Source organism: Cucurbita moschata, unplaced genomic scaffold (assembly GCF_002738365.1).
Source record: "Cucurbita moschata cultivar Rifu unplaced genomic scaffold, Cmos_1.0 Cmo_Scf00020, whole genome shotgun sequence".
NCBI lineage: Eukaryota > Viridiplantae > Streptophyta > Magnoliopsida > Cucurbitales > Cucurbitaceae > Cucurbita > Cucurbita moschata.
Window position 1 is genome coordinate 471,049 of NW_019268536.1, and position 27,998 is coordinate 499,046.

The 27,998-nt window shown below is 38.4% G+C and overlaps 1 protein-coding gene across 3 annotated transcripts; it reads right to left on the reverse strand.

Moving 5' to 3' along the window:
• Window positions 1-24: 24 nt before the first annotated feature.
• Window positions 25-27,997, reverse strand: LOC111457426 (chromatin structure-remodeling complex protein SYD-like). 3 transcript variants are annotated; one of them, XM_023099610.1, is made up of 35 exons: window positions 27,888-27,997; window positions 27,251-27,373; window positions 27,096-27,157; window positions 24,253-24,368; window positions 23,693-24,118; window positions 23,292-23,464; window positions 19,674-19,846; window positions 19,512-19,576; window positions 18,698-19,408; window positions 18,347-18,621; window positions 15,556-15,653; window positions 15,258-15,443; window positions 14,929-15,109; window positions 13,529-13,723; window positions 13,410-13,453; window positions 13,172-13,228; window positions 12,862-12,958; window positions 12,607-12,779; window positions 12,319-12,532; window positions 11,279-11,404; window positions 11,102-11,191; window positions 10,564-10,680; window positions 10,374-10,454; window positions 10,030-10,137; window positions 9,552-9,721; window positions 9,375-9,453; window positions 9,216-9,290; window positions 8,419-8,516; window positions 8,238-8,345; window positions 8,040-8,097; window positions 7,712-7,936; window positions 6,450-7,611; window positions 5,174-6,357; window positions 1,967-4,933; window positions 25-1,555 (listed from the first exon to the last, which is right to left on the reverse strand). In XM_023099610.1, the coding sequence occupies exons 2-35, from the start codon at window positions 27,353-27,355 to the stop codon at window positions 320-322; spliced, it is 11,235 nt and encodes a 3,744-aa protein (XP_022955378.1). In that variant the 5' UTR covers window positions 27,356-27,373; window positions 27,888-27,997; the 3' UTR covers window positions 25-319. The 3 variants fall into 3 exon arrangements, with proteins under 3 accessions (XP_022955378.1, XP_022955379.1, XP_022955377.1); XM_023099611.1 differs by having other exon boundaries at window positions 18,725-19,408; window positions 23,693-24,124; XM_023099609.1 differs by having other exon boundaries at window positions 23,693-24,124.
• Between the last annotated feature and the right edge of the window lies 1 nt (window position 27,998).

Genomic DNA, 27,998 nt, shown 5'->3' on the forward strand with positions numbered 1-27,998 from the left:
CCAATCCAGTTAGAGGAAGATACAAATGCCAAGATATGTAATAGTATTGAAAACTTGTTAGAATTTCTTGATTGTAAGTTCTGTCAACACTTACCCAGATTACAGGTAAAGGGACGATGTGGAGGAGGTTTGGTTGTTCAGTTAAGTATCAAGGGTTCCCAAGAGAACCAGAAAATGTCATGAATAATTATATAGAAGGGCAACCTAAGCCATAATTGTGATAGCAGGGATTCTGTATAAAATGAAGCTACGATCTCCCCTGTCGGATAAAAACTCGGATACCAGGGGAATACAAAAAATGTACAGAAGAATTCTACCTTCACTCACTTTGCTTTGGTGATTCAACTGAATTCTTGATAACTGGAGTCTCTTCTGGTGACCGCTCCCCGCTTTCATCTTCCGCTGCCGAACATCCAGGAGGCAGGTCCAAATTTGCAGATTTATTTTCTGGTACCGAGTCATGAACTGGAGGAACATCAACTTGATCACATATGGTGGGTTCTGCAACTGCAATGGCGCTATCAGTTGGAGTCTGCACCGTGTCGAATGTTGGAGGAACATCAACTTGATCATGTATGGCAGTTTCTGCAACTGCAATGGTGCTATCAGTTGGAGTCTGCACCGTGTCGAATGTTGGAGGAACATCAACTTGATCACGTATGGCAGTTTCTGCAACTGCAATGGTGCTGTCAGTTGGAGTCTGCACCGTGTCGAATGTTGGAGGAACATCAACTTGATCACATATGGCAGTTTCTGCAACTGCAATGGTGCTATCAGTTGGAGCCTGCACCGTGTTGAATGTTGGAGGAACATCAACTTGATCACATGCTGTGGCGCTATCAGCTGGATCCTTTGCTAACTCGGAAGCTGGAGAAGATGAATCAACTTGATCACATATGGGAGCAGTATCAGCTGAACTCTTTACTGCGTCAAAAACTTGAGGAACATCAACTTGATCGCATATGGCAGCAGTATCTTCTGAACCCTTTTCCGCGTCACAAACTCGAGGAGCATCAACTTGATCACATATGGCAGCAGTATCTTCTGAACCCTTCGCCATGTCACAAACTCGAGGAGCATCAACTTGATCACATATGGCAGCAGTATCTTCTGAACCCTTTACCGCCTCACAAACTCGAGGAGCATCAACTTGATCACATACGGCAGCAGTATCTTCTGAACCCTTTACCTCGTCACAAACTGGAGGAACATCAACTTGATCACATATGTCCATTTCTACTGCGGTGGCACTATCAGCCGAACTCAGCACCGTGTCGCAGACTGGAGGAACATCAGCTTGATCGGACATGGCCATTTCTACATCTGCAATGCTATCAGCCGGATATTGCACAACAGATGAGGCACCAGCCGGTAGACAGCTTCCATTTTCTGTGGATACATCAGCTTCATCGCATACAACTGTTTCTGCAACTGCAATGGCACTATCAGCCAGACTCGAAACTGGCGTGCGTTCCAAGCTTTTATCTTCTTCGGGTAGAGAGGTTGGAGGACTGGCTGCTTCCGTTACAGCCCTCTTTAGAGAAAACTCCCCCACCTGAAATTCAAGAGTTGCATTACTATAAAGACCAAAAAAGTAAACGAATTGATATGCAGATCCAAAAAAACAAATGAGGCCAGTAATTCTCCTATAAAGATCTAAGATTCTACAAAGCACGAGTAAGTGAAGATTTTGGACTATCCCGACTTCCTCAACTTTTCCAAACCACAAATGGCCTTATAATCTAGCTATAATCTTTTTATTTATCGTTGTTCGGGGTACAGGGACCATCAGCATTGTTATCTTATTGACTTTCAGCTGCTGTCTTCATTTTGGTTGCAACAACCGTTTCTCGATTTTTGAAGTTTAGTTTTGACCAGGTGGTCGGAAAGGTTCGTTTCCTATTTAAGGGTGAAGATCATTAATAAATAAATTTCTTTCAAGTAAAACCATCTAAATCAGACCAACCTCAGACGCATCCGTTTGGTCAATCTGAACTTGCACACCAGGTTGCACTATAGCTTCTCCTACCTCCAACAAAGGAGACGAAGGCAAAATTGTTTCTCCTGACATATTTTCTTCTGAAATCCTATCAGGTTGAGAAGAATTCATTGAATCTGTTTCAGCCTGAAAACCTTTTACGTCTTTCAGTGGCGGTGGGCTAGGAATTCGACCACTGTCAAATGCGGCTTCAAACTTTTCGTCTTCTATGGTTGTTGGAGGTGGGGGCTGGTTTAGCGTATCAACTGCGTTTACAGGTACAGACTCCCCAGTTTGAGGAACATTAATCTGATCACCAGCTAAAGCTTCCTTCTTTGATACTATAAGATGATCGGAAAGATCAATGGAGACAAGGTTTTCAGTGATGCTTAAAAGCTGTTCCTTGATGACATGAGCGCCGTCCAATTTGTCATTTCTATTATCAGAATCCTCGCAATCCTCCAACGGCTCTGCACTATCAGAAAACGTTTTCTCGGAGGAAGTTTGCCGCTTGTCTTCCTCAGCTAACGCAACAGATGACATGTTTTCTGACAAAACAATGTTATCCTGTGTTGCAACCATATGGTCACTACTCATTTGATGATCACTTGGTGGCCCCTCCAGAGAGATTGGAGAGCTGATGGGATCCCTTGGAGTTGAGTCCTCATTCCTGTTGGATGAAGCAAGCACAACCGAAACTTCTGATAGCTTGTTCTGTAATTGTTCACTATCGTCGAGAGCTTTTACTGAATCTGCGACCGTGCAGTCATACAGATCATCCTTTGAAGAACCAATATTTTCTGTGTCTGTCACTGTGGATGAGGATACAGGTACATTAGTTTGGTCACCTGAATTATCTAAAGTTGTATTGGGCAACATCAAATTTGTTTCCTCAACTTGTGAGGAAGATAAAGGTTCGGCCAAATTTCCAGATTTATCTTCTTCCATATGATCAACAGGAACGTCCTCAACTTGATGATCAGATTGCCTTTTCTCGATAGGAGACCCTCGATTTATCTCACCAGATCCGTCAATCTTTCCTCCTTGTAGCGCAATACTTTCTTGCACAAGGTTTGCTGAAATCATAACATCATCCTGAGACGTAATCACTGGAAGATTAGCATCAACTCCGATATTTTCCGTTTCCTCTAGGTTCCCTAAACCATCAACTTGATTTACCACAGACGTTAAAGAACAATTTTCTTCCTCTCCCTGCACCGAAGGTGATGGCACGACCATATTATCAGTTGTATCTTCTAGTACACGTTCTCCATCAGAAACGTCCATTTGAACAACAGCATCAGAACTTTTGGATTCATTTTCTCTCTCTGTTGTTGAAGGTGAAATACCAGCAGGGATTAGTCCACCACCATCTGATTCATCTAGATCGTCATTTCTCGAGATGTCCATATCCATGAGGAACGTACCATGGTTGTCGGTTTTGTTAGCTTCACTATCCTGGATCAGAGGAATTGGCTCAGGAACATCCACAGGATTAACAGATTGAACATTGTCTTCCACTTTGTTTTCCACATTATCTGGTACATTCAAATTCCCCTCCGGCATACAATTACTACTATCATTTAATTCTGGTGCTTTCTGATCTTCAACATCAGTTTTCGGATCAAACTCCGGAGAAGAACCTCTATCAGATTTAGCTATATCTGAATCTTCAGGTTTTCCAGCAGAAACTTCATGGACTTCAACGATTCCATCATCAGATGTAGGAAAATGTGGCAACTCTTCTGAAGCAAGCTCTAATTTATTTGCTGATGTTTGCTCCACTATATCAGGTGCACCTGTGTTAGAATGATCTAGACAACCACTAGACCTCCCCAGAAAACTCTTCTGAAGCAAAATGTCATTATGTTTACTCTCGATATCCATGGTAGTTACAGAAAGGCGTCCTTGAACTTCAAGTTCAGCACCTGACATGTGTGCACCAGAACTCTCTTTAAATATTGTAACACCTGAATGATCACAATTTTCATGACGAATAGAGAGACTTTGGCTGCCACTGTTCTCCTGAGAACCTGGCCTGGACTCTTCCATGTCAGGCACCGACTCATTCAAACTGGAATCGCCTGTCACAACTGGAGGTATATAAGAACAGTCTTGACTAGGATTCTCTGTCGAGGTTTCAACAACAACTACAGGTCTAAGATCCACTTCCATCTTGTCTGCTTCACAAACAGACACCATTTCATTCACAGTATCAGGAGATAGACTGGGGCAATCTTGGCCAGGAGATCTTGCTCTTAAAGTTTCAACAGCTGTGAGATCAAGTACTGCGTTGTTAGACGCTTCGATCAATTCAACTGCAACTTCAGCAGAACATTTGGGGTTATCATCTTTGCCAGAACCCGTGCCCATCTTCTCAGGGGAACAGTCAATTCTCGATTTTGCAGGACATTCAAGGCTTGTATCATCAAATTCAGATGGTTCTGAGAAGCCTTTCACAGAAGGTATTTTTTCATCGTCAAGAGTTTTCTTCGTGACATCAGAAGACGCTTCACTGGGACAGTCCACAAAAGGTATAATGTCTTTGTCAAGAGTCTTCAATCTTATATCAGAAGACAGTTCTCTGTGATCAGGTTGGTTGACAGATATTTCTGCATTTTCTCTGGTATTATCAACAGTAGTTGCTGCAGGAGACTCTTCCAAAGACAGCTCTGGCATGTTCTTAATATCCATTTGAGTCGTACAAGGAGCAGTTATCATATTAGTGTGACTGCTATCAGAAGGGACAGGCAACGAAGAAGCAGGGTGATTTTCACCATCATTCAAAGATGAGGGAACTTCACCAACAGGGTTTGTTTCGTTTGGCGATACATCGTCCATCACCTTAAGAGCCTTTGATGCACTGGAATCACCAAGACTTGAGGAAATAGGTGAGGCATCCAGGGGATTATGGTCAGCATCGTTGAAGCATGATGAAATTCCAGAGCCACCAACCTGAAGACAAGAAGATTTAAGAGGTTCTTTCAAAGAAATTTTATATTTATCTCCCGAATTTGTATCAATTTTTGAAGGACGATTTTTATCACATGACGAAGGTACAGATGAACCAACCATACTTACTGAGTCCCCTGAACTAACAAGACTACCCTCATCAAGACTTGATCTCTGGCAAATATTATTTTTATTTTGATCGGTACTAAGAAGACAAGGAGACATGGATCTGACGTCACTTACCACAGTTGAGCATCTGGCAGATGTTTCTCTGGATTCAACCAATTTATCTATCACATTGGCCTTCGTACTTTCAGAATTTCCATCATTGATTTTCAAAATGTTACATTCTTCTGGAGCATTTGCAAAATCTGGTCTTATTTCACTAGTTGTAACTAAAGATTCCTTTTCATGGGCCTCAACTGGAATGTTGGAATTCGAAACTGTAGCTAAAGTAGCCTCTGATTTATCATTTTTGATCACCTCCACAGACGGATTGCTCAAAAGAGGCGGTGCAGGGGCATCCTTGTTTTCTTTCCCAGAAGACTCTCCAACTTTAGCTTTCGGCAAGCAAGTTCCAGAGAAGACCTCCTTCATTACTCGAGCAACATCATTTACGTTTGCAGTTTGATAACGACCTGATACAGAGGTCCTGTCCAAGGCTCCAGTAACATCAATTTTTGTTGATGATGTCAACAGCTGTTTGTGTTGGGAAGATTTGGGTGCTTGCTCCTTTCTTTTCGGACCCGGGGAATGCACAGTTTCTATAATTTGGGCAACACCTGCGACACTCTGAACATTGGTTGATACTTGATTCTCAGTCCCAGTTTTACCTTTTAGGCATGTGTCTTTAACACTTGAATCCCCCAATTGCCCTGGCTGCACGTGCACATTCAAACCTTTAGCTTCATTGCTAGCTAAATCCTCAAGAATGACAGGAGTAAAGGAGGCCGATTTTCTTCCCCTACGCCGAGGGGGCTCTTCCTTGTTTTTTGCAGTTTTACGACCTTGCCGTTTAGGTTGCACGTGTCCAGGTGGTGGACATTGAGAGGGAGATTGCAAGGTTGAAGCCACTGATGGGAGTGAATGGATTGGTTGGGAACTAGAAACAGCCTCTGGAGCAACATCTATTATAGTTTTGGGACTCATCTCCACAGCAACAGAACTAGGTAAACAAACAGCTGGAGGACTACATGTCGGAACTGCAGTTTCTGGTGTTGATGTAACTGGATGAGGTGTGTCCAGCAAACTATGGCTTTTCAATGTCTCATTGACACTATTTTTTCTTACAGTTGCGTCCTGGGCAGCACCAGCGCCACTCAAATGCTCAGAGGGGCTTGCTTTGACTGTGCAATCTCCAGAAGAAGCCTCCTTGGTCATATTAGAAATGCCACGTGAATCAGTATTTTGATTCTGTTCGGTAGACCCTGCATAAAATTTTGAACGCCTAAATTCAATAAAAGTAAATTGATACACATAACAGACAATGATCACATGCTGAAGTCTATCTAATACTTACCTTGTGGTCCCACGGTACTACCAGAAGTTGATAAGCTCACTGTCTCCTTGCCCTGATTGGAATTATTTGTTGGTTTAGTAGATTCCACGTCCTGTATAGTGATTCCATCAGGTTTCTGGGTCAATTCCTCAGAGATAATATTGGTTACCTGACTGACGGTATCTTCTTTAGTAGTAGTGACAACAGCAGCCTTTTTTGAAGAATCAACAGCAGCCTCATTTGAACTTAGACTAGAACCAGCCACGGTGTTAGGCAATGCAGGAGTTGCTGCTGCCTGTTTCTTTCCTCTACGTCGTGGTGCTCCAGCAGCATTCTGAGTCTTTCGATTTTGTCCTCTAGGTTGTGAATTGGAATGAGGGGCAAATTGAGAGATAGAATCCACAGAAGGCAAAGCAGGACTAGGTTCCAAATTTGATGAAACCCCAATGGTAGGCTGATCATTAGGTCCAGTGACAGGTTTTGAAGGGGCAGAACCTGGCAGATGAGTGGGAAGCTGGGTGGCAGAAGCATTAGAAACGATGTCGTTTGCTACATTAACTTGACCTGCCACTGGGTTTGTGGAGGAGGATAGACTGCCAGAAACAGGAGGTGGCACCAGCCCCTGTTTTTTCCCCCTTCTTCGAGGAGCTTCTTGTCCTGTTTGAGTTTTTCGACCGTGGCCTTTCACTTGAACTGGTGCTGGGGAGCAAGCTGGAGCTGATTCGGAGGCAGGAATCATACAAGGCACTGAGGTAGTTAACTGAGAACTTGGTGCAGCCCCTGAAGCATGTTGATCAATCATTCCTTGACTAGGCAAAGAATCTAGACTGCCTGTTTTAGAAATGCTTGAAATAGTTTCTCCTTCTAACCCTGTCTCCACTTTGGCTGTTATAGAAAGAGATGGAGGAACCACTGGAGCAGGCAACTTATCGGCACCCAATCGTTTTGGTCTTCCACGACCTCGCTTCGAAGGTGGTGTTTGATGCTGAGGCATTGGCTGAATAGGAGGCAGAGGAGAGGAAGCAGAAACTTCTGTCTTCAAAACAGCTGCTACAACAGATCCACTAATACTACCTGATGGTTCTCCTGCCACAGACTCCTTTGACCTGGGGGATTCAGGTGAGTCGACCTTGCACATCTTTTCAAATTCCTCCTCAGTCCACTGTTCCTCATAGGATCGCACCTATTAAAGTAGGGAGTTTAATGAAAATAAAATAAAACATAGCAAAAGCCAAAAGAGTTCAGGCATATGGCATTCACAAGTAACAAAACACTAATCAGACCTCTCTTGCCCGCTTCCCCCTCCCATAATGTATGGTGTCAAGGCTTCCAGGATCACTCTTCCTCTTTACCCCTACATGGGCAACCTCTCCAGCTTTTGTTACGCCTTCAGTTATCTTCATTGTTTCATAGAATACTTTCAGGTCATCATATGTTACAAGACGTGAAGGCATGGAAGAAACAGGATCAGAACTTCCATGACCAGGTACCAGCTTCTTCCATGTGGCCTGCAACATTAATGTTTAGAAGTTCATTACATAAATACTATATCTCCGTTAGTTTACACAATACGAGGAAAAGAGAAGACTGAAGGAGTGTTGATTTTCATACCATCTCATACTCTCGCCGTTCTTTGTCGACCGTTTCAAACACATCAATCTCTGACTCACTGTGAACATGGAGACAATGGTTAATACAAACTGTGTTTCTTACCTAACCATCGCATGCACAAGAAGAAAGATCCTTATTTCCCTTTGGGGCGTCACATAATCAGCTGTATAAAATATCAAGCAATGAGAATCAGCCTACCTGCGTGCCAAGAGATCATTCAGAGCATCATCATCTAGTACAGGTGCAGCTTCTTCTTTCTTACACTCGCGTAGAAGAGATTCCAAATATTCCCTACGATCTTCAGCACTGCAGTACAGTAAATGAGAAAAACCATTTAGTGCCTCACACAAACATGGGTTTTCTTGAAAGGGCAACCAACCTTGTATTGTTGTCAAAAAAACCGGCTGTAATACTCTGGTTAGCGACGCCTAGTTTATGCTCCGCAGCAGCTCGCACTTGTTCTTCCACCGTTTGAACCTTGATATGGGGTGGACCAGAAAAGAAAGAAAGATCAGAACGTGCCCAATTACAAACACATGATAGGATGACAATACCCACATTTCAATTACTAACCATGATAAGATAATGCGACATTAGTCCATCAGACTGAATCAAGCAACTAAGAGTTCAATTTCTAAACCAAAAAAAGAAAAGAAACAAAGAAACAAAAACTTTCATGATATGAGGAGTATAAAAGGAAAATGAAGTTCATTACAAAGAGGCTCTCCAATTGGTTTTAGTGACGAAGGAACTATAGTTCCAACTATCAATGATATCAAATGTTAGTCAAGAGCCCCAAAGACTCAAAGTTGAACATGTGTTCGAGCACAGTCAATCCAATCATTTTGGATACTGAAATATACTATGATATATTTGGCTCTATCTTTAATTTTATAATTATTTTCTTTTGTGATTTTTTCCTTTCCTATGAACAAATTATTGGAGCCCTTTCTTGTAGATTTTTTTTTTTGGCACTCCATGCAACTTGGTTTGGTCTATGTTTTTGTCCGTTCATTCCACATGACATGATAGAAGCAGTTATTTAGCGGCTCCCTCATGATGCCGATCCTTGTTGGTTCCCATTGAATCCAAAGGAGCCTTCACCATCATGAAACCTTGGGACTGTTTCAACGCTGATAAGATTACTTAGTTCCAAGACATGACCAGAAAACTTACTGTTTCGAATCTAAGAACAAGCACGTCCCTCTTCTGGCCAATCCTATGAGCCCTGGCCTGTGCCTGTAGATCAACCTGACAACATACGCACAGTAATCCAGATTTAGAATGAAAGCTACATCAGATTCTTGACATAAATATCATGTCATTCATATATGCCTGTGGATTCCAGTCTGTATCGAAGATAATCACTGTATCAGCAGCTTGGAGATTCACTCCCACACCACCAGCTCGAATGCTGACACCATAAAAAGCTTAGTAGGGTAACTATAGAACATGCGATTTGAGAACTGAGACAAGACAATTCATAAAACAACTGATCAGACAGAAAGTTACCTGAGAAGGAATATAAAATAGGGAGAATTTTGCTGATTAAATGATTCGATCAGTGCACCACGATCACCCCCAGATGTATGTCCATCCAATCGTAGATATCGATACTGTTTCCAGTGAAGATATTCCTCCATAACATCGAGCAGTCTAGTCATGGTGGAAAAGAAGAGAACCTGCAAAAATAGAAGTCAATTAGTGATATTGAAACATCTATAAATAAAAGGATCCATGATGACGAACAGAGAAAAAAAAAATCAGTTCTGAAATGACAGCATTGACAGAGACAATAAACTAATCATAAATATAAATAAATCAGATTCAAGAAGGAAGGAATATATATTACAATGAAAAGTGAATAGACGCTAACGAGTATAATAAAAAAGATAAAAAAAATGTGAAGTGGCAGAAACAAAGAGTAACATACAGCATTAAATTCTCATCAACATTGTAGCTTGATATTGTTAATCTAAGAAGTACTTACCCGATGATCAGTTGCTTTTAGCTTTGGTAATATTCTATCTAACATCTCAAGCTTTCCACAGAGTCTTATAATTGGTGGCAGGTAATGCTTAGGTATCAAATTATCAACCTAGACAAGAATAAAGAAGTTTCTTAAGGACAAATACCAACAAGCAGGAAATAGGGTAGTTAAGCTTCCAACTCTAGGTTGTGCGCTGTTAAAATGCAAAGAAGGTAAGGATAAAACAGATCAAAGATACAAGGTAGTGGGGTGGGGCGGAACATCCTACCTTCACCCTTCCCTCAATTTGTTTATCCAAAAACTATTCCATAAATAAATTGCATTAAGAGAAAAGAAAGACATGCCTCCTCTGCATGAAGTTGGCTTAGATACGGATGATTACAAATATTACGCAGCTCCATCACCGAGTTATGCACTGATCGGACCTGGAGAGAGAATATGTGAGAGTGTAGGTAACAATTGAATTATCTTAGTAGACAGAACGCCAAATTTCTTCTTGAAAAGTATGTAGAAAAAGAAATATAGTGAAGGAACCTTTGTACTTCCTATCGATCCAAGGTTTTCCTCTACTCTCCTCATCAAAAGTTTCTGATATGCAGAAGCCTCGCATCTTACAAGTCTTTCTATCTTTTCTGGCAGTTCATTTTCCACCTGCAAGAAAGAATACAATTATACAAGCACCTAAATGCGCGATACCAAGGAAACAATTCTCTGAAAATCTTCCATAGATGTTAATGCTGAATTGCTGATTAGCAGTATACGGATAATCTAGCCACGAAGAAAACCCGACTCATTGTGTCACATGTGAGAGACTTATTTTTCTAGGATAGATTGGGTGGCATTTTCAAATTCTGGATTTATTTGAACTACCGGGCATATAAAACAAGACCAAAAATACTAAGAATTTTTTACTACAATTACATCATAACAAATAGCAGAATTCTGGAAAAGGGATGCATGAGAAAATGGAATGATTGTCCCAAAAAAATGATGGCGAACAAGCACCAATAAACAGTGAATATTTATAAAGACAAAATGATGCTGCTGAGCACAGGCTTTAGTTCAAAGAAACCTTGTGTTTAAGCCTCCGAAGAACGAACGGGCGAAGCACTTGGTGAAGTCGATTTATGATCAAAAGATTTTCCTCTTCAGAAAGCAAGGCCTTGTCCATCAAAAAAATTAAAAAAAATTAAGAGAAAGGAAAAAGAAACTGAAATTTCAAAGAGAAGTCGCAGAATTTTGGAATTACTTCGTCAGCTGAATTATCACCATTACTCTCAAATGGTTTGTTGAACCACTGCGAAAAATCCTCCGATGAATTAAAAATATTTGGCAACAAAAAGTTCAGTAATGCCCACAGCTCCTCAAGGTTGTTCTGCACAAAATGGATTTCAAATTAAGCCAACAAGTACAAAGGACTAAATTATCAAAACACACAAGAAAATTATAAATATAGTATACAAGTGTACTCCAGTTCAATATAAGAGTTTCTCTCCATTAATGTTAGCTTTAGTTATTTCCTGAGTACATTTCATTTTTACAATGGGCCACAAATTAAAGTTGGTTTTTTAATACAATGTAAGGTAGCCTAAACTTATTTGCTCAAATGGAAGAGCAGTAAGGATAGTTTTATGGATATTATTATTCAGGATTTTTTTTCTTTTTTTCAAGAAGACCTCAAATGCACCATTCGGCTATGAGGAATGAGAGAACATTGATGCCAGAAGGTTGAATGAAATAACGGACCGAAGCTTAATGAAGTTTGGACAAAAACAATGAGTTTAGGCTACTGCTACTTGACATTAAGAATATAATAACTTGAATGCTCAGTTTCTGCTCTCAGGTATTAAGAGATTTCAAAAATGAAACCAAAAGTTATTTCAAATTCTGTTTTTATTTTTATTTTTTCGCAAAAATAGAACTTTCTTAAGTAAGATGGTCTTAGTTTATTGGATTTTAACTTAAAAGGAAGGTAGTTATAAATCGAGACTTGTAAATTTTAAGTTCACAATGATGAAAGATATATGAATAAAATGCTTCCTTCTTGTTTAAATTCCCAGCAGTATCCCTATTAAAAGTTTACAATACACTAATTTCAAGTCTAACCCACTCTACACAACATTATGATTTCATATAGTTTTAATCTTTAATATTCTGTCAAAATCATTTCTTATATTTCTTTTGATGCCAAGGGAGGGAAAAGGCTTGGTTCTGTAGTTCATGACCTAAATATAAGGTTAAAGGAATCACTCCTATGCTGTAAAAGAGAAGAACATTAACGACTGTGACCTGTAGCGGTGTTCCAGTCAAGAGTAATCTGTGAGAACTCTTATAGTGCTTCAGATCAGCATTCAACTTGCACGAAGCATTCTTTATGCGATGGCCTTCATCAATTATGATATAGTGCCAATGAATTTTGCTCAGTTTTGGCCTATCATGCTTGTTCATCAGATACTCGTATGTGGTCAGAAGTACATTAAATTTCTGATGAACAATTCTCTCCCTGGAATAAGAACCAGGTAAGTTTCTGGATTATCCAACAAGGGATCATGAAAAAAAGATAATGAAAATCATTACTTGAATAATCTACGCCGCTCTTCTGGAGGCCCAGAATACACAATTTTAAGGATACTAGGGGCCCAGAAGTTGATTTCCGACTCCCATCCGGGTAAAACTGATGATGGCACAACCACCAAAAAGGGACCTCGGTCATTCTTAGTCTCCATCAAGTAACAGATTAGGGAAATTACCTGGAACTTTCCCTGTTAGTAACATTGAATTTACAGAAGCTAGATCTAGGCTCATATAAGGCAGCTTAGGAGAGTACAGTACCTGAACAGTTTTTCCAAGCCCCATTTCATCAGCAAGTATTCCATTCAAATGGTTGTTATATAATGAAACGAGCCACCGAAGGCCATTCATCTGATACCTAAAATTTTTATTGCCACATTTACACGAAACTCAGAATGGCCTAAGCACTGCCTTTTATTGTTCTTACCAATATCATGAATTCAGAAAATCAAAGAACTAAAGTGTGAGAAGATATTGTCAAAAATAGGAGTCTCCATACCACGTTCAGATTTTATAAAAATCAAAGATTAAATTAAAAAGGATGGGATGATAGGAAAGCCACGATACTTACTCCCTCAACTTTCCTCCCTGAAGACAAGTCGGCTGCTCAGCTATGCTTTCCTTTACACTGCAAACGATTATTCATATAAGATGCTTGAAACGAATTAACAATAACTAGTTGTTAATGAGAATTATCAACTTGAATCCTCAAAACATCAAGAGATTCTGTCAAGCAAAATTTCCAAGCACTAGCCAAAAGTTGTCTAGGGGAAGGGGTGGGGAAGAAGAAAACGTGAACTGTCCCTCACCTATGAGCCATCAGGTAGTACTTCTCGTTACTTTCCAAATAATGCTGTAAGAAGAAAGTCAATATAATTAGTGAATGAAACAAAAACTGATGTAAGAAAGTGAGAAGAGAACCACTTGCCTTAGCCTGATCACTTTCATCTTCATTTTCAATCGCAACTTCACTTTTTTCAGCAACATTCACATCTCCTCCATCATCCATATCGTCCTCAAATCGGGTTGCCATGGATTTTGCCACCTGTAGCTTGGATCCAAGCTTTTGAAGATATTTCTCAGTCTCCTTGAGAAGTTGCTTAACACGATCTGATTTTGCATCCTAGCACATGAAGTGAAATGTCAGTGTGAGAAATAAAAATCTACCACATTATCTGATTTTGCATCAAGGGAGAATTTTGAATTTTCTTCAGCCCTTTTTTATCCCGATTAAACCCAAAACTAGCGTAAAAATAATTAGATGTTGACTTGATGCTCTAAGCTCTACACTTGTGTCTAACTTTAAGTTCATTTCCCACAATCTTAATGTCTGAATTTTTTTTAATTTATTTCTGTGTCAGATTGATAATTATTTTATGTATTAAATATTATTATGTTAATTTTTAATAGATAAAAGATAACAACTCATAACAAGACTCTACACTGACCTCTATTGCTTTGTTCTTTCCACTTTACTATTTTTCCATTTTCCTTCTTGCAAAAGGCAATGTTTATTACTTGTACACAAATTGGAACTTATTTAAAGCATTTATTAGTTCTACAGTTGCATCAGGAAAAACATCTACAGGTCTCTGTTTTTTCTTATTTATTCTTCTTTAGTTGACTTATTTGGTTATGCTTATTCTATAGCTATATAATTAAATCCTTATATGTTCAATATGGACTTATGAGTAACACAGAGTTTAAACAAACCAATTTTATAAAAAAAAAAAAATAGAAACTTTATTAGAAGGGGAGATACAAAAAAATGGAGATGAGCTTCCCAAACAAGCCAAGGGAACAGTAAAAAGGTTTCGCAATTGGCATGAATTTGAGAAAAGGTGCATTGACAAAACAACCCACAAATATGAGCACGAGAACAATAATAGGAAAATAATTATCTCTAATTTGCAAATAAGGTGATTGCCTTCTGATTAATCGTAAACCTTGTATAACGATTACTTACAATAGAATTATAAGAAAAAATGAAATAAATATTAGTTATTATTATTAATGTTTTTCATTTATAAGAAAATCATTCTTGAAATGATTTTACTTTTTCTTTTTCTAATAAGAAACCAAAAATGTTAACCTACAAGAATTTCACTTAAAAGAAAGGGACTTTAGTCCACAAAAGAATCAAACCAAGCTGATACTTACTCTTGAAATGATTATTTAAATTTCATATAACACAATTTTTTAACTACTTGTAAATTAGAGACTTAAACCACGAGCAGTACACGGTTAAAATGCATGAAGAATAAACAGTATGAAGAAGAATAGATTATTTCCCCTTTGATTACAGTAATTATCAAAGAGAAGACAAACCTGCACCATTCGAAGATACCCCTCTACATCGTTGATCTTCAAGAGATTGATCTTCTCACGCTGGATTCTGTCAATCTTCTCACGATGAATTCGTTCCTTCCTTTTGTGGAACTCCTTCGCATACTTATTGAAACCTTTCCACCTCTCTCTCTTAACTTTAAACGTGTCATCAAGTCTTTCCCTATTAAAAAAGTTAACAGACAGTGAGCAAAATTTGTTCAATCGTTTAACCTCAGTCCATCATAATGTGTTTATCATTGATGGAACTAAGACCTATGAGGTTTTATTTGAAGTATAGACAAAAACTCAATTAGATGGGCACCACATACTTGTGAACTTCTATCTCACCAAAGAACTCCTTTTGCCTCTCCCGAATTCTCTTTTGTCTCTCCTCTTTCATTCTCTGCTCATATTTCTCAAGTTGTTTAATCCTCCTCCCATGTTTATACTTCTTGAAAGATTTCAAGCGGTCCATCTCATTTGAAATTGGTTTGAAGAAATCATTAAGAAAATCACTGCAAGATTTTCCAAATTCATAAAAAAGATTAGTAAAAGAAGCTACAATAGCTGTAAAACTCTTGGTGAAAACTAGGAAACTACTCAGGAGAAAGACTAGAGAGATATTACTTCCTGAGGCGGCGCTGAAGCTGCAAGAGTTGAAGCTTTTTCAATTCTATTACACTTCTAGTTTTTGCAGATATATCTTCCGACGAGCTGACAGTATTCTGCAAAGTTCGGAAAGGAAAATGATAAGCAAGATATAAGATGAACTAAATGTGCCGTATCAAAATCAATGAAAAATCATTACTGCAATTTCCGGAAAAATCCCGGAGGTATTAACTACAGGCCACTTTGGCATCAAAACAATGAATAGATCTTTTGCTTCTAGAAACGAAAACTTGGAAAAAAATTGGAGTATAAACTTGGCTAAAAAATTTAAAGAATTGGTTCATTTCATTGATGTGACAAAATACACAAAAAAAGCCAAACTCGTAAATGTTGCCCAAAATCACAAGCATAATCTACTTTCCCAAAATACTTGAAGATTTACCACATCACCTGCCTCCCGATCATAAGGGGGAATCGAAAACCAAGGGATAGAGAGGATAGGGTATTGAAGGAAGGCAAAATAGAAGCCACCAAATGCAACCTCTTATTAAACAAATGATAAGATGAGGGAACGAAGCATGCATGGGTTTCTCTCCCATTCAAAACTCCTCCCAAAAACAAGTATTTGACCCATCCCCGAAAAAGCATTTAACAAACTGAGAGAACATAGGAACACCCGAGGCAATAGCAGACGAGGAACTCTTATAAGAACCATTAAACTCACAATAATCCTCTGCCACAAAGAATCAGGCTCCAAGCAGAAGTACCACAACCATTTCACCAAGGGAGCCTCATTGCATAACTGCAGATCTCTGATACCTAAGCCCCCACTCTCCCAAGGCTTCAAGAAAACCTCCCAATTAACTAAGTGAGCCCTCCCCTCAAGTCTCCTTTCCCATAAACCTTTCAATGTCCTAAATAAACGACACGTGCATCCTAAAAATGGAGAGGAATAACAGGATTCCACTCAATACTGATTGAATCAATGTCAGTCTTCCCCAATTAGAGAAGAAAACCTTTTTGCCACGATGAAAACTGTTTCTGAACTTTCTAAACTTTCTAAACTTTCTCCACCACCAGATTCCAAATGCAATAATTTTCAAGTTATCAACCAAAGGAGGAGGAGATAAGATATCCCCCCACACCAATGGGTTACAAAATAGATGCCTAACTAGTGTAAATATGAGTTTGACTATAATTAAAAGGACTTTAGAAGTACAAGACCAAGTAGAAGGAAAAAGAGTAACCAAATCCCAAAAGAAAGTCTCTGTTAGTTTCTTGACCACAAAAAATTATAGAATTTCTTTCAAACCATAGTTCCTAAGGAGGGGTAAGACACCATTGGACCATAGAATTTTCACCAGAACTTTAGACTGAGGGCCATCAATAAGTTGAAGAAGGGCATCTGAAGCTTTGTAGTGCCAACACCACTGCAAATTGAACAAATTTAACAAATTTAACAACCTTTCCCCGCAAACAGCATCAAGCAGGCCAACTAGAGGTAAGTGTAGAATTTTGAAGAATTCTTTGGATTCTGCAGCAAGTATATAGCCTCTCAAAAAGAGAAATCCACAAGAAAACCTTGACCTTTTTAGGGCATGATGCTTTCCATAAAAGATCAGATTTTTTTTTGTCCAAAGCTGTTGTTTCTCAGTAAGCTTGGGAGAAAAGGATCTAACCAAAAAGGAACCATTGTTTTCCAGCATCCACACTCTCAAATCATCCCAGTTATTCGGTCTAAAAGCATGAAGCTTGTTTAAGAGAGTTGTCCTTTCTTTGAACTCCACATCAGTAAGATTTCTTCTCAACTTTAAATACCACGCAAAAGAGAATCAGACCAGCACTGCTTAACCATCAAGTCCTTGGTAACCACAATTCTAAACGGTCTAGAGGAATTCCACACGAAGGGAAAATCAATTGGCTATTTATCCTTCCACAAACGGGTTTTATCCCCAAAACCCATTCTAATTTTGTGCTACTCCTCAGATAGGAGAATACATTTCATGATTTGGGACCATGGGCCTTTAAACGACCAAGAGCATTTGATAGAGGCGAACCATTGATTCTCATTCCAATTATATTTAGAAGAAATCACCTGTCTCCACAAAACTTCATTTCCCATAAGAAATCTCCAGCTCCATTTAGCTAAGAGAGCTTTATTTTTAGTGGCGAGATTACCAATACCCAAACCTCCCATTACGAGATGAAGAAAAGTAGTTTCCCAATTAACAAGGATGATAACACCGTTCTCCTTATTACCTTTCCAAAAGAAGTCTCTAATTAACCCTAAACTGACTACTTTGCACCGCATCAAAGTGACCTAATGATTTAACCTGGCCGATCACGCCAAAGTGGAGTTTTTTCAACAATCAATTCTTAAACCTGATATAGCTTCCTCATTGCGAATTGAGAAGGTCTTTTGTAAATATCATGGATTATACATCCCTCTTGTAAATTTCACTTATCAATGAAATTGTCTCTTATAAAAAAAAAAAAAAAAAAATGGAAAGCTATTAAAATTTGTAAAGGAGTGCTCCTTCTCAAAACTGAAAAAGAGAGTAACGCCAGGTACGACAACTAAACTTCATCAATGCCCACCACAAAGCCATCCAACAGACCCTTCTCCACATCAGCATAAACTAACCTACTAGGAACATACACTACAAGATTAAACAGAAAGGGCAAACTAGGATCACATTGTCTAAGACCCTTCTCCACTCTTGATCTAATATAGTTTACCGTTATTAGAAAGAAAAAAAAACAGCAAGAAGCTAGAAATAGAGAATGAAAAACTGCGTTGCACACAAACCTTTAACTTATCAAAACAAGTGCCAATACGTCTCTCAGTTTTTTGTTGTTTCAGTAACCAATTTTGCTCATTTAGGAGTTTCTTTCTCTGCCGATCCATTATCCATTTCTCTGACATGGTGTACTTTGGAGACTTCGACAAATCAGATGGCACTAACTTACCATCATCTTCTTGTTCCATAGAATTTAGGCTGCTATTTTTCCCTCCATCAATAGATAACACTTTTTGCACTTCTGTGTTGCATCTAGATTCGGATTCGGGCACATTCATATCATCTACAAATGAAAATTCATGACATTCAATAATAACCATTCAAGTGATCTGATTAAAGTTTTACAAAAAAAACCTCACCATGGGATGCAAGATTTGAGATCATACTAGCATCTCTAGAGGGCATTGCAGCATGGTATTGATCATATGCCCCAGAGATAGGTTTCCACCGCTCTCCCATCGAAAATGAAGACTGACTATCAATATATTGACTCCCCAAACCACTATTGTTCCTAACAGTGTGCAACTGAGCAGAGACGTCATTCTTCCTATCAACTACCAGCTCATGCTGACCAGCAAAGGCTGGTAGACTTCCCCTAGAAAGCTCATTTGTGCTGCCAATTCCTGTCCAGCTAACTGTTTCAGGGTTTAGTGGCTTACTCATCCCCACGGCAGCAGTGGCTTGAAGATTACTATTCTCCAAATCCTCAACAGGATTATTCACAGTTAAAACCCCCCTTGCACCTGAAAAGTCAGAAGGATGTGATGCAGAGCTCAAGCATGTTTGGGAAATTGCTTTTTCCCGCATTACTTCAGCCTCTGGTTTTCTTGCTTCTGCTTGAACAAAATAATCAGATGGTGCACCCTTTTTATCCTCCACTTCCCTATTATCTACTTCTTTCATGGAGTCGGCCTCGTAGATTCTTCCAGCAGATATGGCGCCTGGGGCCACAATTCCTGTTTCCCTTGCAGCATCCAATTTTCCTGATGCCATCATGACTTCAGTGGTACTTCTGGCCTCATTAAATGATTGAGCAATGCCTCTAGGATCGACATCTTTGCGAAGCCCCTCTACATTGCCATTCAAGCTAATTAATAAGAAACTGCTGTTTTATAGTAATATAGTAGAGTTTTGTTTTGAAAAAAATTATAAAAAAGCAGTAAAGTGGTCTACCTTCTTTCGGAAAATTATTCCCAAGGGCAATTTCAAGATGCAGTTTCTTTGGCATTAAACCATTTCTGAACAGAAACAATGAAACATAGAATTCAAAACAACCTACTAGAACAATAATTATATTATTCTAACTGAATTTGCAGATTTAGAAGAATAGGCAACCTGAATGCCAAAAACACAAGGCACTGAGCCCTAAGTTGCTTTAATTGTTGTTCCTTGAAAGGCAAACGAGATTGGGAAGAGGTAGGAACCTGAGAAACAGGGAGCTTTCCTGCTTCTCTAGAAACGGGATTGCGTATCATATTCATTTCAGGTGCATTGTTCCGCCATGCGCCCTGTTAAGAACATGAGAACAAGTTAATATCAAATTATGCATAAACAGTCTTGGTATAGTTCCCAAATCAAGCTATTTCCAAAGTCAAAGTAGTGGTTGTGCTTTAAGGAGCACAAATTTTGTTTAAGCATAAACAATGAGAACCACATGTCAATGCGGCCATATTTTTATGAATAATCCAGCTTTCATCGAGAAAAAATGAAAGAAAACAAAGGCATACAAAAAAGAAGCCCACAAAAAGGGAGGCAACCTACAAAAAAAGAGGTCTCGCCCCATTGAGACATGTGGAAAGGTGTTAGCAACAATAAAGGGGGAAGGAGCACTTCGCTTCAACTAAACAAAGCATCGCGCTTTTAAAATGTATTCTTTATTAACTATTTCGAAAACTACTATTGTTCTGTTTTATTTGTTTATCTGGTTAAAACAACCTTTGTATGACGAAGCAATGAAAGAATACACAGGCATAAGAAAAAAACATGCCCATAAAAGGGAGGCGACTAAAAAATGGGCCTCAAGATTTGAAAGATAAGACCTATCAAGTGATAACAAAAAGCCTTCATAACTGAAACCCAAAGAGAGCGAAATCTAACAAGGGACCAAACATCACTAGGATTCCTTTCCAAACCTCTAAATGGGAGGAAAAAGGGAGCTCGAAGGAGATATCATTCGACAAATTTTTATGTGTGTCTTTAATCCCAACTGACAACCACTCAACGAGGTGAGACTCATACTTACACGCAATAACCCTCCACGAATAGGAATAAGGCTCAAGGGGAAATGCCAAAGTCATTTTACCAACAAGGCTTTTGGTGCACTAAGCTTTCAAAACTTACTCAAACTTTCATTAGCTTCAAATGAAGGTATTGAGCCATAATTATAAGGCTGAAGATTGGAAGTTACAACCTAATTTATCTAATAACAGTGGGTAATAGTTTAAAAGTGAAACTTCTTAAGAAATACAACTTACAGAAATGTAGAGAATCTCCCAAGAATGGCCAAAAACTATAAGATTATGTCCAGGAATGACAAGATTAGCAAAAGATACGACATCAAATCTACCCATCCCAAAATAAAACTCATCCTTGAATTTCAAGTAACTAAAAAGAATCTAGTGCATGGTAAGGTGTCAAGTCTAAAATATTAAATGAAGGGCTGATACTCAAAGTAGCTTGAAGATCCACACGATAAGTATTGGATCTAAGTTTATCCAAATTCAAAAAAGCACTGGATCACGCTGCATTCTTCTTTGTTTCCGCTTGTGTCTCTTCTTTTTCTTCTTCTCCTTGATCACACTATTTTTCATTCTCTTCATGCAATTGGTCTTCCCCATCAATTCAACTTGCTTGAACTTCACCCGTGAACTTCAACCATGATTCATTGGATTTTTCTTGCGCAAATTCCCAGCTTCGACTCGTTTCTTTCCTTTCTTGAAATTTTCCCAAAATACACCAAAATGCTCTTGGCTCACAAGCTTCGACTCGTTTCTTTCCTTTCTTGAAATTTTCCCAAAATACACCAAAATGCTCTTGGCTCACAGAGAACGCACCGTTTCTTTCCTTTCTTGAAATTTTCCCAAAATACACCAAAATGCTCTTGGCTCACAGAGAACGCACCGTCTTGGATTGAACACAAAGGAGGACTTTTATTAAAAATCATGCTCTTGGCTCACAGAGAACGCACCGTCTTGGATTGAACACAAAGGAGGACTTTTATTAAAAATCCATGGGGTTGATTTTTTCTATCAAACTCAATCAAGCCTAAAGGAGAATGTAAGGCATCTTGAACTTCACCCGTGAACTTCAACCATGATTCATTGGATTTTTCTTGCAGGAGAATGTAAGGCATCTTGAACTTCACCCGTGAACTTCAACCATGATTCATTGGATTTTTCTTGCACAAATTCCCAGCTTCGACTCGTTTCTTTCCTTTCTTGAAATTTTCCCAAAATACACCAAAATGCTCTTGGCTCACAGAGAACGCACCGTCTTGGATTGAACACAAAGGAGGACTTTTATTAAAAATCATGCTCTTGGCTCACAGAGAACGCACCGTCTTGGATTGAACACAAAGGAGGACTTTTATTAAAAATCCATGGGGTTGATTTTTTCTATCAAACTCAATCAAGCCTAAAGGAGAATGTAAGGCATCTTGAACTTCACCCGTGAACTTCAACCATGATTCATTGGATTTTTCTTGCAGGAGAATGTAAGGCATCTTGAACTTCACCCGTGAACTTCAACCATGATTCATTGGATTTTTCTTGCGCAAATTCCCAGCTTCGACTCGTTTCTTTCCTTTCTTGAAATTTTCCCAAAATACACCAAAATGCTCTTGGCTCACAGAGAACGCACCATCTTGGATTGAACACAAAGGAGGACTTTTATTAAAAATCCATGGGGTTGATTTTTTCTATCAAACTCAATCAAGCCTAAAGGAGAATGTAAGGCATCTTGAACTTCACCCGTGAACTTCAACCATGATTCATTGGATTTTTCTTGCACAAATTCCCAGCTTCGACTCGTTTCTTTCCTTTCTTGAAATTTTCCCAAAATACACCAAAATGCTCTTGGCTCACAGAGAACGCACCATCTTGGATTGAACACAAAGGAGGACTTTTATTAAAAATCCATGGGGTTGATTTTTTCTATCAAACTCAATCAAGCCTAAAGGAGAATGTAAGGCATCTTCCTTACAAGGTAGTAATATTCAAAAAAATACGAGAAGCAAGCCATACAAAAGATCACAAGTTAATTCAAGAGGACTACACTCTCCTTTAACCAAGGTTTACCACAAAAGACCACAGAGACCCTTTTCCCTAGCCAAACACAAAACGCCTTGGCTCACTAATAGATTGACAAACCTATAATAGAGTAACAAAAAAGACCCACTAACTAACTGACCCAACAGACTGCTACAATGGGGTAAATCCCCATCTTTGCCCTTCCGAACATAAGTGTTGACTAGCAGGGGCCTCCCAAGGAACTTGACTGTTGTCATTACTGAAACCTTCCAATTTAGCAAATAAAATTTTGACAAAGGTTGGTGTAGCTGTGGAGGAAAGAATTAAGGCGAGCAATAATGATTTAAGAAAAAGTTGCTAGTAGGTTAAAGAAGTGTGGTCATCACAGGAAATCTATCCAATCCTAGAATCAACCCTACCACGTTACATTCCTAATGTATTTCAAATCGGCAAATGATACTCAAAACACAAATCAATCTCAAGAAAAGAAAAGAGAAAAAGAACAAACAAAACCTATTCTGTAAAGGAGAAGCAAAAGAAGAACATAAATTGAAGTACTTGAAGATTTGTACCCAAGGCATAATGTCACACAAAAGTTAGAAATAGAGGAAAAAGAGATGAGACTAATTAATGTGACATTTAAAAAAATAAAAAAAAAACTATTCTTGACCAAGAAATGAAAGATATCAAGGAAACTATTAAAAACCTGGATCATCTTTGTAGCATCAACTGATGATGTGCTAGACATAGGTAGTTCACACTCCATAACTTTTTCACTGGAGGTAGATATCCCATCGCCTCGGCTTACAGAATAACTTTGAGGGTCAATAAGCTTTTCAGCAGCTTTTGTTAGTCCATATTTTGTCTGATCAATATTGCCTACACCAAAGAATCAGTAAGCTATCAAAGACACTTGGAGGTAGTGATAATATGAGCTGGCAACACTATATGCTCTGTAGTTCATTCTAGATGAAAATAAAAATTCTCCACTACGACTAAATAGACCTAGATGGTCAAGCACTATTTCCAACAAACTTTTGAAAAAAGAAGAAATACTTGGAACCCAATAGGCCATTGCCTAATCTTATTGAAATAAAAAGCACATACCTCCTTTAACTAAATATGCCGGTGATTCAACCCTATTCGTCTTTACATTCCTAGGATTAACCAGTGAACTGCGTGTATCAAGTTGATGAGTATTGTCACTAGATGGTTCCAGAACTGATGTATCCACCTTCTTCCTTTTCTTGCTGCCCTTCTTACCATCCTTGTCATTTAATTGCTTGTCCCAATTCACTGAATCATGCTTCTCTTGTGACTGTGAGTTGGCAGACCTTGAATCCAAACTAGACGGACTTTCTTGATCAAAAGATTGACCACTTCGATGGGTTGTGGATCCAGGATAATAATCGTGATCTGTACTACTTGGGCCAACAGGTGGCTTGCTTGAAGCAAGTGGGCCACTTTTGGTCATCTCACTTCCAGATATATCCATTTTGGAATCTTTAGCAGCACCAGCGACACTGGAAGAACCTGCAACTATTTCTATGATAATTTATTCTGAACAAAGAATAACACGTGCATTTGTAGACAAGAATACAAACAATAACATGTGCACTTGCAAACCAGATTCACTTAAACAATCCCAAATAGTAATATCATTGTACCCGCATATTGTGCAGTTGAAGAATCACCCATCTGAGTTCCACCAGTCAGAGGAAGGCGTGATGCCCTCAAAGCTTCAATATCAAGACCATGTTGATTGATGACAGTCTCCATGGCCCTAAATAAAAGAGGTTTAGTTAGCAAGAATGAAACAAAGAGAATATGAATCCAAAGAGACCATGGCAATGAAAACAGTGACCATTTAATCGGTAAAGAAGTAGAATATGCATCAACAAGCAACCATTCAAGACCAACAACTCAACAGAACACATATTACACAATAAACAAAATTTTAGAAACAGTTTTGCAACCAAATTTGGCATTAATGTAGAGCTTCTTCATGGATGAAGTGTGAATAAAGGTGACAAATGAAAAAGTAAACCATAATAATAGAAATGACAACAGGAGGTTATGTTTTTAACTTCAACCTAGTGGCAGTGAGAAAAGTATTACAAAACAGAACACCAATTAGTGAACAGCTGCAAAGTAGTTTACAAAAGGATTTAATACGATTGCTTTATTCAGTGGGCCACAAACAACCTTATCAAGAGAGTTTGTAACCCCTTTGAGCATCCTTGAAGATTCTTCAGTTTTGTTCCTTTTACATTTCCCAGATTCATGTAATGGTAACTTCCCCAATACTTATTGTAGCCAATCAAGGTTTGATGGGAAATTCAATTGTGGATAAACCAAATTTGAAAGAAAGAGTACAGATTACAGATAATTCAAGTGCTACTTAGTACCTCATTGCTTAAGGGAACTCATTGTCCAAAAACAATTAAACACCAAGATTAAGATCATGTAATGCATTATCTTCTTTATTCTCTAAGTGATGACTTATTTGCCATTTTTTTATAGAAATTCCTTTGATCACTAATTGTTCCGAAGGACAATTCAAAATCACATGTATTGTGCTTGTGTATTTTAAAAGGGAAAGATGACTTTCCATCGATACAATGACAAATTACAAATGAAGTAGCCAACTAACGTACAAAAAAAAAATCAGGCCTGCCGACGTAATCTAATTCTTTGAGCACAAAGAAACCCAAAAGCTTTTCAATTCAATATCTGTCCAAGTTCAGTGAATTACCCAAAAAACAGTCTAACAAAAAAGTTCCTAATTTGAATTTTAAAAAAAATAGAATGAGTATGATTACAAAGAGAAATTGAAAGAGAGCACCATGAAGAACAATCCAGTTTAGCCAATTCGAAGGCTTAATCCCAATCTTATTCCTTTCTATTCAAGAGTTGATAGTTTCAATACACCCATACCCCCTCACAAATCAAATGTTTTCTAATCCAAAAATAATCACTTAAATGCCCCCAAGAAATAATCTTCACTACATTTAGATATCATACCTCTTTTGTCCTTGATCAGGGTTTTTTCAGTTAGTTCAAGGAAAAAGATCTTTGTTTTTGGATCCAAGTCCTTTAGAAGGATTTTCTTGTACACCCTTTTTCATTGACCAGTGAACCGTCATTATCTAACTGCCCTATTTTTACTTCCAGGAAGGTTAAAATTCACAAGGGAAAAAAATTGTTCAGGAAGTTCTCTGCAGTAGAGTTTGGACTCTTCACTAATAGGACCCCAGTGTTGTATCCTTCGCTAGACCTTGATCGCTATCTTTACAAAGAACCCACCAATTTGGGAAAAGATTCATATTCCAAAGGATCCTTTGAATTCAACCACAAGTATTCAACCCCTCGAAAGAAAAGATCCACGAGAAAACCTTCACCTTTTTTGGACAAGAAACTTGCCAAATCATGTCAACATGCTGGTGATTGAGAGCTGCATAATGCAGAGATATGAATGAACCAGAATCTTTTCGGCACAAAGTGGTCCAAAGTATTTATGGGAATAGTCTCCACCAATAGCATATTTCTGGGAAATTTGGTACAAGTCTCGGAAGCCCATGGATCAAAATTTTCAAACTATGGAAACAAATTGAGTCTTTCACATCTTTCAAGCTAGGTGATGGCGGAGGAATATTATTTTGGCTAGATGCATGGATTAGCAACTGTTCTTTGAAATCTTGTTTCCCCCGGTTATTCAAAATTTCTTCCTTTCCCATTGGTTCGATTTTTTACCATTGGGGTGGAGATACTCATTCATGGAATATTATATTCTGTAGGCTACTTAAGGATGATGAAATTTTAGATTTTCAAAAGCTTTTGGGAAGTCTAGCTGGAAAGAAGGTGGTTGCATCATTGGATTCCAGAAAATAGTCACTTGATCCTTCGGGTATGTTTTCTGTGAAATCTCTTTCTAAGCATTTGGCCGCATCATCACCCATGCTTAAGGAAGTTCATTCAGGTTTATGAGTGACTAAAAGTCCCAAATGCATCAATGTTCTTATGTGAGTTATGTTTAATGGTTCATTGAATTGTTATGAGGTATCTATAAAGGAATCTTCTTTCGCACTGCATATCCCCATCAATTTGTCCTCTTTGTATGTCATATATGGATGCTTTGCAACATATCTTTTTTTTATTGCCCTTTCTCAAGTCAATGCTGGTGGAAATTATTTTGCGTTATTAATGTTCAGTGGATGCTCTTCAATTCATTTAAGGAGGACATTCTCCATTAGCTAGTTGGCCCTCCCTTGGCGCCAAAATCTAAGATATTGTGGTCAAATGCAATGAAAGCTCTCCTATCTGAAATATGGTCGGAAAGAAAAGGACTTTCCACGACAAGTCTATGCCTTGGGTTGATTGCTTTGGATTGGCTAGTCTTAAAGCCGAATCAGGGCACATGAAAGTTTGATAGTGGAAAAATACAACCAATAGAAGATACAACAATTGTAAGGAAAAATGGTTACTGAAGTATGGAACGGTGATTTTTTACCTCGAAATTACTTGATACGGCATGGAATGTTCTTTCCCACTTGATTTCATGTGTTGCAATATCTGAAACTCACACAAGCATGAAATCATAAATATGAAAATTCCCCGTGCCATTAATTGAGCAGAAAAAATAAAAGTAAACGATGCTTAACACACCACATAGAGTTTTGTAGCCAATTTTGCTGGCTCGTCTCTAGATTCTTGAATGAGTTTGTGCAGAAACTTCGCAGCTTCCAGCTCAACATTTTGTGAAGATGCCATCTTGTCTAAGATAGCAACCTAAAATGTGAAATTTTGATAAGTCCAGCAATATATAAAATACAAACTTAACTTAAATAAATAGGCACTAAACGGAACAAAGTGATTCAAGAATAAATATAGTTCACTGGTAAACCAAAAGGGAAATGAACGCTCTGTATCTATCCAGCTAAAGTTTCACCTGAAGCAAGCAATTGCATCCTCTAAAAAACCATGGAAGACAAATGCATCAAACATTTCCGATAACAGCACCTATAATACTATAACTACAAGTAAATTACAATCCACCTAAACATATCCAGCTTAAGTTTCACCAGTGGCAATGAATCCTACAAATACTATAGATAATTTAAAGCATGGAAAATAGGCATATGAGCTAAAACAACGCTATAATTCTGAAAATTTCTAGTCAGGAAAACAGCACGAAGAAAAAAATTGTGTTCTGTCAAATGTGCAGTGACTTCCAAATCAGGAAATGAATTTGAAAGAGTACAGAAATTCCGTAGACGACTGATGAAGAAAACGCATACAACACCTGATACGAGATCCGCGAAGAAATTGTAAGCTGATGATGAACTACATGGAGAACTCTGGTTTTAGATTCTGAAGAAATTGCCAAGCCCTCGACAGGACGATGGAACTGTGT